The sequence below is a fragment of the Dreissena polymorpha genome, chromosome 16, assembly GCF_020536995.1.
Source record: "Dreissena polymorpha isolate Duluth1 chromosome 16, UMN_Dpol_1.0, whole genome shotgun sequence".
Lineage (NCBI taxonomy): Eukaryota > Metazoa > Mollusca > Bivalvia > Myida > Dreissenidae > Dreissena > Dreissena polymorpha.
Genome location: NC_068370.1, coordinates 33,723,183 through 33,734,754, shown reverse-complemented (window position 1 = coordinate 33,734,754; position 11,572 = coordinate 33,723,183). Strand labels below are relative to the sequence as shown.

The 11,572-nt window shown below is 34.2% G+C and overlaps 1 protein-coding gene across 3 annotated transcripts; it reads left to right on the top strand.

The window, feature by feature from the left end:
• The first annotated feature begins 520 nt into the window (after positions 1 to 520).
• On the top strand, positions 521 to 10,981 carry LOC127861401 (putative ferric-chelate reductase 1). Of its 3 annotated transcripts, none has more exons than XM_052399859.1 (8): positions 521 to 943; positions 2,036 to 2,165; positions 3,201 to 3,316; positions 3,874 to 3,960; positions 4,209 to 4,283; positions 6,180 to 6,279; positions 7,017 to 7,157; positions 8,723 to 10,981. In XM_052399859.1, exons 2-8 carry the CDS (start codon positions 2,063 to 2,065, stop codon positions 8,854 to 8,856), a joined length of 756 nt encoding a protein of 251 aa, XP_052255819.1. In that variant the 5' UTR covers positions 521 to 943; positions 2,036 to 2,062; the 3' UTR covers positions 8,857 to 10,981. The 3 variants fall into 3 exon arrangements, 2 of the variants coding, with proteins under 2 accessions (XP_052255819.1, XP_052255818.1); XR_008040203.1 differs by lacking the exon at positions 521 to 943 and having other exon boundaries at positions 978 to 2,165; positions 8,723 to 10,236; positions 10,389 to 10,981; XM_052399858.1 differs by lacking the exon at positions 521 to 943 and having other exon boundaries at positions 978 to 2,165.
• The last annotated feature ends 591 nt before the right edge of the window (positions 10,982 to 11,572 follow it).

The window sequence follows — 11,572 nt, the reverse complement described above, 5'->3', positions numbered from 1 at the left end:
CAACCATGCATACTTTTGAATCGGAAATATTGTTAAAGCCATATTTGCACAATAAATGTTTTCGCTAAATTACTGCCGAATATGTCACAAACGCTAAAAAAATACAAAAACAGTTGATGATATCCATTAACAAACATAATATTTTAAATATATTTCTAATTAGGAGTTTATTCTTCTTGTTTGAATATAATGCATAGTATTACATATTTGTGTCCCCTACCAGTTTCACTGAAGGGGACTAATGGTTTTCGCCATGTGCGTCTGTCTGTCTGTCTGTCTGTCTCACTTTTCTAGAACGTGCGATCACTTTAAAAGTTCTTCATATTTTTTCATGAAACTTGAAACATGGATAGATGGCAATATGGACATTATGCACGTCATTTCATTTTATTCTTACATCAAACATTATGGTTGCTATGGCAACAAATAGACTAGAAATACTGCTGAAAATAGTGGTTTTCTGGATCCTGCGATAACTTTAAAAGTTCTTCATATTTTTTCATGAAACTTGAAACATAAATACGTGTCAATATGGACATTATGCACATCATTTCATTATGTTCCTACGTCAACAATTTTGGTTGCTATGGCAAAAAATAAATTATATTTATTCCCGGTAGGGGACATATATTGCTTGGCAATAGTCTTGTGATTAAATATTTTTGTTTAATTGTCATTTAACCAAACTGTGAACAAGTCCCTTTAACTGTTCTGGAATATGCGTCATACAGCTGGATAATGGTAAACAACATTGGGCCCAGTGTTGGGCTAACTGTTTTGCGTGAAAGATGGTGATTAAATTCAACAACATTTTATGAACATCATAAAATAGGATCAATTGTTCACTTATAAGTTCACATTTAAAACCCAGGCGTGTTTTATTGTATTGTTCATGCATTTCACATTAGGCCAAGGTATCAAATTCACAGGCAGCACTTAACTGGTAAGTTGTGTTTGATTTTATTGTGTGTTTTTTTTATCAATAATGGTTTAATGGGCATTTAGTTCTAAGTGTATATTATCAGAAATAGTGTTGAAACTTATATATATTTTTGTTGATATGAAGATTTTTAAAAAAAAGACTCATTTGCAAGTATATTTTTATTTTATTTATTTATTCCAATATTTCTAGTTGCATTTCCTGTTGATCTTTGTGAAATATCACTTTTCTTCTTACAAATATTATTAATGAAAGGAATGGAATGATTTAACTGGGCGGGTAAGCTCAGTTGGTAAAGGGCCTGGGTACTTATTTGAGGATTGCCAGTTTAATCCTAGGCCCAGCCACAAGTTGTTTATACATGTAGTTTGGTATTAAAAATCTTACTATTGTGTGCTGTAATTGTCAATTATATGTTTAATATGTATGTATGTGATCATAATTAAAAAGGATTGAAGTTGCAATGTAGTTTTGAACAAAAGTATCAAAAGTGTATGTTTACAGAAATCCATTTACATTACAAACACAATACATTAACATTTTAAAGCTCTCATAAGATGATCTTATGATAATACAGGTATGTAGGCACTTAATGGTGAAGATGTTACAGTTAGAGGCATTTAAGATGGTTGTGAGATTATACAGTCTCACTAGTTTGTTTGTCTTATTATCTGAACGTTTAAAACATCATTTGCCATAACTACATATTGAATAGGTGTCAAACTTATTGAGGATTTTTTACAGTGGGTTCGAATAAACAAGATACGTAATCCTCCCCCATTGGAATTCCTAAGGCGTTTTTTTAAAACAAATTTTCAGAGTTAATTACAGTTTTATTACTTGTCAAATCGTGATCCTTCTCCTAAAGAACATTTAAATACCATAACAGTTCAGGGCTGTTGCCCGGCAAATGCATTTGTCATCAATTGTAATTAACCACTCCGCCTTGTTAAATGATACCAGATTTAGTTTTCCGGTGATCAGTTTCTTTAAAAGGGCAGTTGATAATTTGTTTTAGTCTTGATTAATACAATATGGATTAGCACGTTAGCAGACTAGCTTTTAACAGTGTTCAACAGTTTTTTTTCCTTTTAGATTATACTGCCCCTAATTGGCATCAACATGTTTCGTCTGTTGTTGGTGACACTGTTGTTTCACAGAGCGGACTTCCAGGCCCTAGAAGGTCTGCAAGAAGCAGAGAAGTACATACACGCCAAAATACATGGTAACACATTGGAAATAATTTCCATATGAATTCTAAAGTCTATTGGTCCTTATGTATCAAGTTAATATTCTAAATATGGTTGAAATGTTGTGATTGTTGTCATTTTAATGATACAGTTTGCTTTATGCATGGTTAACATTAGTTACCATTCCTAGTAAATATTAGTAAATGGATAATTGATATAAATGGTATTATGGACGTTTTTTTTTAAGGAATGTGATAATGTTAAGTAAGTAAATGTTAACAGAAATAAAAGCCAAGGTGAATTTGTTTTTCCAAATTCAGAGATTATACCAAAAATTACTTTTGGGTCTTGTCCCCTTAATTTTTATTTTATTTTAGTTGAGGATTTTTTGCATATACTTATTATCAAATGTTAAAATTGAATACAGTTAAAAAACAACAACAATAATTTACATGATCAGAAATGGATGTACTTGTCATTCTAAAAATATATTGTTTGCTACCTGTTGGTGATCAAGTAATATGATTTCAGATTGTCTGATGTTTGCTTCCCTTTGGTGATCAAGTGCTATGATTACAGGTTGTCTGTTTTTGCTACCCTTTGGTGATCAAGTGCTATGATTTCAGGTTGTCTGTGTTTGCTACCCTTTGGTGACCAAGTGCTATGATTACAGGTTGTCTGTGTTTGCTACCTTTTGGTGATCAAGTGCTATGATAACAGGTTGTCTGTGTTTGATACCCTTTGGTGATCAAGTGCTATGATTTCAGGTTGTCTGTGTTTGCTACCATTTGGTGATCAAGTGCTATGATTTCAGGTTGTCTGTGTTTGCTACCCTTTGGTGATCAAGTGCTATGATGTCAGGTTGTCTGATGATATTTGCCCATGTGTTCTGTGCCAGCTACCCTTTGGTGATCAAGTGCTATAATTTCAGGTTGTCTGATGATATTTGCATGTGTGTTCTGTGCCAGCTACCCTTTGGTGATCAAGTGGTATGATTTCAGGTTGTCTGATGATATTTGCATGTGTGTTCTGTGCCAGCTCCCTTTGGTGATCAAGTGGTATGATTTCAGGTTGTCTGATGATATTTGCCTGGGTGTTCTGTGCCAGTATAGGGATCTTTTTGGCTCGCTTCTACAAGCCAATGTGGCCAAATATTTCCTTCTTCAGAGAGAGGGTATGGTTTGTGGTACGTACACAGTTTGAACTTTTAAATCAACAGATTACTATATTTGATGGGAAGCCATAATCAACAGGAAAAGGATATATTTATCACTTTAAAGAACAATGGAATAAGAAAGTTTTATAATCAGGAGAGTAAAGAAATATTTGTTGTTTTGTTATAGTAATCATACTCTGCATTTTCCATTCAGGCATTTATTTCTTACACAAAGAATAAAATAATTTAAATGAATGTTTATAAAAAAAACCTGTTACCGGTAAGCGCATGCACAGAGAAATTTATGTTTGTGTGTGCTGTCTATATATAAATGTTTAGGCAAAGTTTCAAATAGGATGTACAAAGCAAATTGAAACAGTTAATTTCAACATCCCAGTCCTTTTGTGACAAGAAATTATTGTGATATTCCAACATTAAGAATGAAACATTTTCCAAGATCATTTAAAAACTGATAGTGTAATAAGTTGTTGTTTTGATTTAGGGCGAGACATTTCTCTCTGTCTGTTGTAACATATGTTGTAAGAATATCAACCTATTATTATGTGTGTTCATGTTTTTCACTACAGGTGCATCAGACATGCATGGTGTTTGCAGTGCTGTTCTGTATCGCTGCCTTCATCATCATCTTTGTGTTTGAGAAGAAATGGTCCTTGGTAATAAGGGTCAAAGACATAGCAGACTTTCTAGAGACTCTAGACTGATGTGTTAATATCTTAGCCGGCCTTATTCAATGCTAAACATTGAAAGAAATTTCAAGCAGCATTAAACATGACTGGTCCTTAGTTTAATGTTCGAAGGCCAATAGAGCCAAGTTTTGTGTTAACCCATAATTTGTTCAGTAAAATATCACCAAAACAATGTGTAATGATGCATTGTTAACGTTGTTGTTGTTGTGTTACAGCTTGATGGCCATACCCAGTGGCAGAAGGCCCATCCCTACCTGGGGGTCATTGTGACCTTCCTGTGTGTTCTCAATGTAAGTACAGCGGAATAGAAACTATCTACAAATCAGTATGCTAGAGAAATCAGTTTCTAGAAACAAAGCAGTACCTATTAACAAGTGTTATTCAACTTGATAATTGTATTATCCATTTTAGTTTGATAAAACAAATTGTGTCAATCTAAATATATGCCGAAGATATGAAAAGTAGATTGCTTTAATTCAAGTGTATGTTATTGTACTGGCTATTCTAATGTATCTATACAGTCAATCTTGTGGATGCGACCACTTGTATTAAGCGACCTTTGTCTTTTGCGACCATTTTGAAATCCCACGGAGCTTTTTCGCTATATAATGATATTGTATTAAGCGACTTTTGTCTTACGCGACCAGCGACCGCTGATTTGTGTGTATTTTGATGTCCGAATCTTGTATTAAGCGACCACTAGGAGGTAAAAGTGGTTAATCTATCGATCTTTCAGGGACAAATCCGTGTTAATTGTTTATCTAAGCCTCTGCTTTGTTTTCACAACCATTATGATTATGCTTTGTCTCGTTGACCGGTTCTGACCGGTATTGTTGTCGACTGCGTATTAATTTATTGAGTTGAATAATAGGGGAACGTATTGCGCACAGTCTACAGCTTAAATAGTTTACTATGTGGATCGTTAAGAGACAATGCCGATTTTTCTCGAGTATATATAACAGGTGCAGAAACAATGCACTGTACGCGACAAACATTTCCTGAGAAGTGCGGAAAATAAACTATTAATCGGCAACATCTGTCGAAATCCGTACATTACCAATTTGTAATAATGCTAATTAGTAGATATTTGTAAGCCAATTACATTGTTATTTACTTAATAAATTTTCCAACCAGGTCTGATTGTTTGTTTTCAATTGACGTGTTTTAATTTTTTCAGCTCATTATGTATCATAATCGAGTTAGATTTCCTTAAGCGTACATGCAGAAATTAAAATGTCAAAACAAAAAGTGTTAACGTTGAACGAGAAAATTCGGGTTTTGGAATTGTCAAAGAGTATAAGTGCACGTAAAATCGCAGACGAGATTGGAGTCGGAAAAACCCAAATTCAGAACATTCTTAAGCGTAAAGCCGAGGTGCTTGAAGACGTGGAAAATAATGTGTCAGGTGAAAAAAAACGCGCAATATAGAAACGGAAAGAGAAATACATGTGATAATATATCATAGCTTTTGGCTTCTGACATTTATTTCTAGTTTTAGCTGTACACATGTATATGTAGACTGTTACACATTTTTAGCAAAATTCTTTGTTCTTAGGAAAAATATTTCCTTGTCTATGTTGTTTTTGCAAATAAATATGTACACACAGTTGATTTATAATAAATGATAATTTATAATAAGTGAAAAATAAAACACATTATAAGTAAAATATTGTTTATGTATTGTGTTTATATTCATTTTATTATAAAAGTTAAAATCATTGTGGATAAAAGAGATAATCCTTCATATAGATTAAAATTGAGGGTAAGCATTCTTCCAGAATGGCCTTTTGTATTCAAAGACCGTTTTATTAAGAGACCACTTTTGATTACTCCCTTGAGTGGTCTCTTAATACAAGATTGACTGTATTATAATACCATGTACACGCTTTTTGGTTGCTCTCCATTCCTCAAAAACTGGAATATTATCTTTTTTTGCTGACAACTCCTTAATATAATTATTACCAGCCAAAATAGGGCCATATGAATTATGCAGCCAGCACAGCTCTAACCCAGCCTTTGAGTCTCTGCAGTCTGGTCAGGATCTACCCTGTTCGCTAATGAGTCCAAGAAACCTTACATTACTTTATAGAGGACAGGGTAGCCTCTGACCAGACTGCGCTGATGCGTATGACTTAAGACCCGTTTTCGCATGGCTCACGTGTAGCTGTTTTTGTTGCTCTCCACAGCCTATCCTGGCTCTGCTAAGACCCCATCCAGACAGTAAGAACCGCTTCATCTTCAACTGGCTGCACTGGTTTGTTGGAATGTGTGCCTTCATCCTTGCAGGTAGGTTGCTTGGCCTGGTGTTGTGAGAAATGACAACCATTGCAACGGGTCTTCTCGCTGGAAATGATGGTCTAACAAAGTTGATCACCCTCAGTATAACTCCTTAGTCATTTGTATATGTGAAGACTATTATTTGCTAAACAAGTTTTTGTTTTGAGTGTTGTCTCTTCGGAAGTTTTTCCTTTAAGAAAATTATTCTCTCTTAGACATTCTTTCATGCACTAGGTCAGCAATGAAGCTGAGTATCAGAGTAACCTTGGGCGAAGCATGGTCGAGATCTCAAATCAGTGTCTTCATGCTAAACATAATGAAGACATTATCTACTTCAACAATTATGCTATTTATGGATGTGACACATAGCGTGGCAGGTGTGAGATCTATACATATCAATCTTTCATTCCATAGTTGTTTTAAGGCAGAGTCAGTTGCTTAAGCATCAATCTTTCATTTCATGGTTTTAAGGCAGAGTCAGTGTCGGCATACATAACATTATGCAGACATTTTCTTCTTATTGGTGTGACACTGATCAAGGCATTATAGACATGTGATATAGAAATTCTTCTTTTACTGCTCCAGCAATGACACTCATTATTGGTGTGATGCTGGGCAAGGCATTATAGACATATGATATAGACATTTCTCCTTGTACTGTTTAGCAATGACGCTCATTATTGGTGTGATGCTGGGCAAAGCATTATAGACATGTGATATAGACATTTCTTCTTGTACTGTTTCAGCAATGACGCTCATTATTGGTGTGACGCTGGGCAAGGCACAGGTCCATTTCTCGTGCTCCTGGGTGCTGCTTGCATGGATCATCTACCAGATGATTGTAATGCTGCTCATGGACATTGTGGACTGCTGTGTGGCTGGAAACAGTAAGTATCAGGCCCGTTCTCTCATAGATTCTTATGGAGTTTCTAACTTACTGTAATTTAGTTTGCCGACAATGTACATTTTGGTATACACCCTGTTTTAGCCAAAATTATGATTTTGTTTGACTGTTCATATTCAATTTTCTGACATCTGGGTTTTTCTCTATAATTAATGAATGACTCCGACAGTTTAGATTGCAACCCTATTTAACACAATTCTGCCCTCTGTTGCTCATCTGGTGACACTGTGATCATGCATTTTTATAACCGGATAAATGTTTAAAAATATGGCTGACAGATGGCTTAAGACAATTACATTTGTGTTATTGGGTAAACAAATTTGTTTACCGGTAATAGACAATGATATAACCAAACAGCTTAAAGTTAAAGATCTTTGGAAATAAATCAGGAAGGGTGGTTTTGTACAAGCAGTTGCTATTATTTGTTGAAAAAATTGACTCTTTACACATTTCATAAACTTATTTAGTGCCTCTTAATTTGTAAAACACCTGTATGTTCTGTCTAAAAAACAATTATTTTTTTTGGTCTCTTAATCATCCGATGCAAATTATTATTTTTTTAAGTGTGTCTGAAAATGGTGAATTGTACTGAAATTAAAAGTAAAGAATTCTGATAACATTTGTTCATTTAATATCTTTTTATGTTTGTTGTTAAAATGCAAACAAAGTAATAAAATATCAGCATCGTTTAATTCTTTGAAAATCTGAAGGTAACTTAAACATTTCAGTAACTTAAGTAACATTTTTAGTTACAGAAATATACTTCAGTTTTAACTTAGAAGCTATAATAAAAGAGACCAGAGCTGAGTCGTAAATTAAAGACATTGTGGCTTAGTTAAAGCAGACCATAACGTGGTGATAATTAATTTGCACATTGACAATGTTAAAATCAGACATTGGTTTCTAAATGATCGACAAACCAGCCAATAATCAATATTACATTCCTCTATAGAATGTGCAAACTTTACTTTAAATAATACAAAAGACCTATAGAATACATGTATTTTATAGGTCTTTGATAATACCTTTAATTAGAATAAAATAACCTAGAAAGAAAAACTGGCTAAGATGTCTTGCTTTTCTCAAAAATAATTTGCTTAGGATAATATTTTATCGATTAAATTGATCATACTAGTTCAAAGTAATATTCTAAAACAATTGAAGTAATTGTCAGACAAAAATATTAAATTAGTAAATACTTTGTAGTAAGTTTACCTACAGTAATGCACATTATTGCAATATGACAAAAGTTAGCCTAAGCCTTGAGTTTTATGACACATATTGTTTGGAAACAGAGCAACTTGATTCATCTAATTAGCATAGTTCAACAAATTATGCTTTGGTGGAGTTTTTGAGGCCGTATGATTGCAAAGGTCCGAATATATTATGATGGAAAATTTTATTAATTTCCTGTTAATTCATGTCCCTTTATTTAGAAACAATTTGATCATAAGAGTGTAATTTTTGAAGCTACAAATATTCATCAGCATAACTTAAGCTTGTCTTAAGATCTCTGATAAGATCAGCCCCTGGTTTGTGTACTTGCAGGGCAATGGTACAAGGCCGAGGGTCGGCTGAAGGAGCCCAAGTGGAGTCTGCTCCGCAAGGTGGTGCTGGGCGTGCATGTGATCATCATTTCGTGCTTTACGGTCGCCTGCATTGTCATCGTCGCCACAGGCTGAGCCGGGAACCAGGAGGATGGAATGGGGGGATGTGTAAATTATATGAAAGACAGATTAAAGACTTGTTTGATATGAAGTTATAGTGCCATGTTATTTGTTAATTCCTTTCTATTACATTTATGTTGTTTGAGAACATGTTGTTTTTAAACTTGATTTTTGTGTAACGCAAAATATATTGCTGCTAGTGGGCTGAAAAATAATAAACATAGTAACCACAATGTAAATTTGCCCTTCTCCATATTCTGGTTTTGGACACAACTTGAGTTATGGCTCTTTTTATGTAAACAAATTGCATTTTTCACTTTAATTGCTGCTAGAGTGCTGAAACTTTTAAAATATATTAACCAGTGTGTAATTTGCGCACATCCATATTTTGCTTTAGAATTTTTGTGTAACAGAGTTGTTGCCCCATTTGTAAAAAAATGCATTTTTTAAAACGTGAGTAGCCCAATACTCAAAAAGTATTGCTGCTAGACATCTGAAACTTTGCAATCATAGTTACCAGCATTTCATCAACATGGGCACCTCAATATTTTTTTAATTTTGAGACAAAAGTGAAATAGGAAGGGGGGCATCCATGTCTTATGGACAATTTTATTTTTCCAAATTAAGAAAAATGTTTTCATTTATTTATTTTTGTTATGTTGATATTAATCAAGTTATTTGTTATGGTTATATTTTTTCTATTTATATTTCTGTGTAAAATTTTCAAAATAAATTACACATAGTGACAACACATAAATTACTGATGTAATTGCTTCGCAATATTTGGTGAGTAACAAACAATTACATTATATAGATATTCAAAAATGAAATAGTAACACAATAGTTACGATATTCAAAATGAAATAGTAACACAATAGTTACAAAAAAAATGCAGCTGTCCAAACTGGTATGTTTTTGTGTTTTGTGTTATATTTATGTATACCGGGAACAGCACAATAAGTATTGCTCCTTCATTTATTGATTTTATTTCAATATAATATTTGACCAACAAACTTAACATACTTGTCTCTAAATTTTTGCACATATGTGTTTTTATGTCCCCCACTATAGTAGTGGGGGACATATTGTTTTTGCCCTGTCTGTTTGTTGGTTGGTCTGTTGGCCTGTTTGCGCCAACTTTAACATTTTGCAATAACTTTTGCTATATTGAATATAGCAACTTGATATTTGGCATGCATTTGTATCTCATGGAGCTGCACATTTTGAGTGGTGAAAGGTCAAGGTCAAGGTCATCCTTCAAGGTCACAGGTCAAATATATGTGGTCAAAATCGCTCATTTTATGAATACTTTTGCCATATTGAAGATAGCGACTTGATATTTGGCATGCATGTGTATCTCATAGAGCTGCACATTTTGAGTGGTGAAAGGTCAAGGTCAAGGTCATCCTTCAAGGTCAGAGGTCAAATATATGTAGCCCAAATCGCTTATTTTATGAATACTTTTGCAATATTGAAGATAGCATCTTGATATTTGGCATACATGTGTATCTCATGGAGCTGCACATTTTGAGTGGTGAAAGGTCAAGGTCATCCTTCAAGGTCAGAGGTCAAATATATGTAGCCCAAATCGCTTATTTTATGAATACTTTTGCAATATTGAAGATAGCAACTTGATATTTGGCATGCATGTCTATCTCATGGAGCTGCACATTTTGAGTGGTGAAAGGTAAAGGTCAAGGTCATCCTTCAAGGTCAAATATATGGGTCAAATTGCTCATGTAATGTCACTTCTGCAATATTGAAGCTAGCAATTTTATATTTGAAATGCATGTGTATCTCATGGAGCTGCACATTTTGAGTGGTGAAGGGTCAAGGTCAATCTCATCCTTCAAGGTCAAACGTCATATAGGGGGATATTGTGTTTCACAAACACATCTTGTTCTAAATGTTTTCCTTATCTTAATTTTCGGATTCATTCAAAAATTATTATTTTTAGTGTCTGAAAACTTAAGAGTTATAACGGTTATCCATGCATTTTACTCGCTCTCAAAAGATTTCGGCGCATATATACTACTTTAAGATTATTGCCTCTTTTACCAGAGTTTGTATGTCCTACTACATGTTTTATGTTTTGGCCCTAAATTCAAACAATAATGCCTAAATAAATGACATGTAAATAGTATAATCTTTTTTCCACTTGCATAATATAAAGTGGTGGGTTATGTTGTTGTTTTGGGCAAAAAATTATGTTTCAGCTTCTGTGCGGTTCAAGCCCTCATAGTGAGGAAAGTGTTTATCATTGATCAGTGATAAAACTGTGCTCCATTGAGACGTGTTCTGCGTTTCACGGTCAATTTAATGTGTTTCTAGGTTCATCCAGAGACGTAGATCTACGTTTCTAGTTCATCAGATGCAAAGTACCCAAGACGATAAGTCGACTTGGTAGAAAGTTAACTGGCACACATAAATGTTCAATACTGGTTGTTTAACAGGATTAAAAAATAGAAAGTAAACATTAATAAAAAAACGTTACGAGCGTGACAGTTAATGCAATTTAAAAAAGACATGCGGAGGAGGGTATGTCACTCGTGAGGTTGAGGCCTTTAAGAATAACGGGTGGTCTCCTGCAAGCATGTAGCACCTTTTGTAATGTAGGTGGGACAGGAATTTTCTTGACAGCATTACAATCCTGTTGAGTAGTATTACTGGGACGATCCCCAGGGAGCATATCTTTGGGGTGGATACAGTGTGTGAATAGTTCAGGGTCTTC

Excerpts from the sequence above, each read along its gene's own strand:
- LOC127861401 (XM_052399859.1), top strand. The coding sequence starts at position 2,063 with ATGTTTCGTCTGTTGTTGGTGACACTGTTGTTTCACAGAGCGGACTTC. Across the intron at positions 3,317-3,873 it reads GAGAGAGGGTATGGTTTGTG|GTGCATCAGACATGCATGGT; the intron begins GTACGTACACAG and ends TTTTCACTACAG. Across the intron at positions 7,158-8,722 it reads CTGCTGTGTGGCTGGAAACA|GGCAATGGTACAAGGCCGAG; the intron begins GTAAGTATCAGG and ends GTGTACTTGCAG.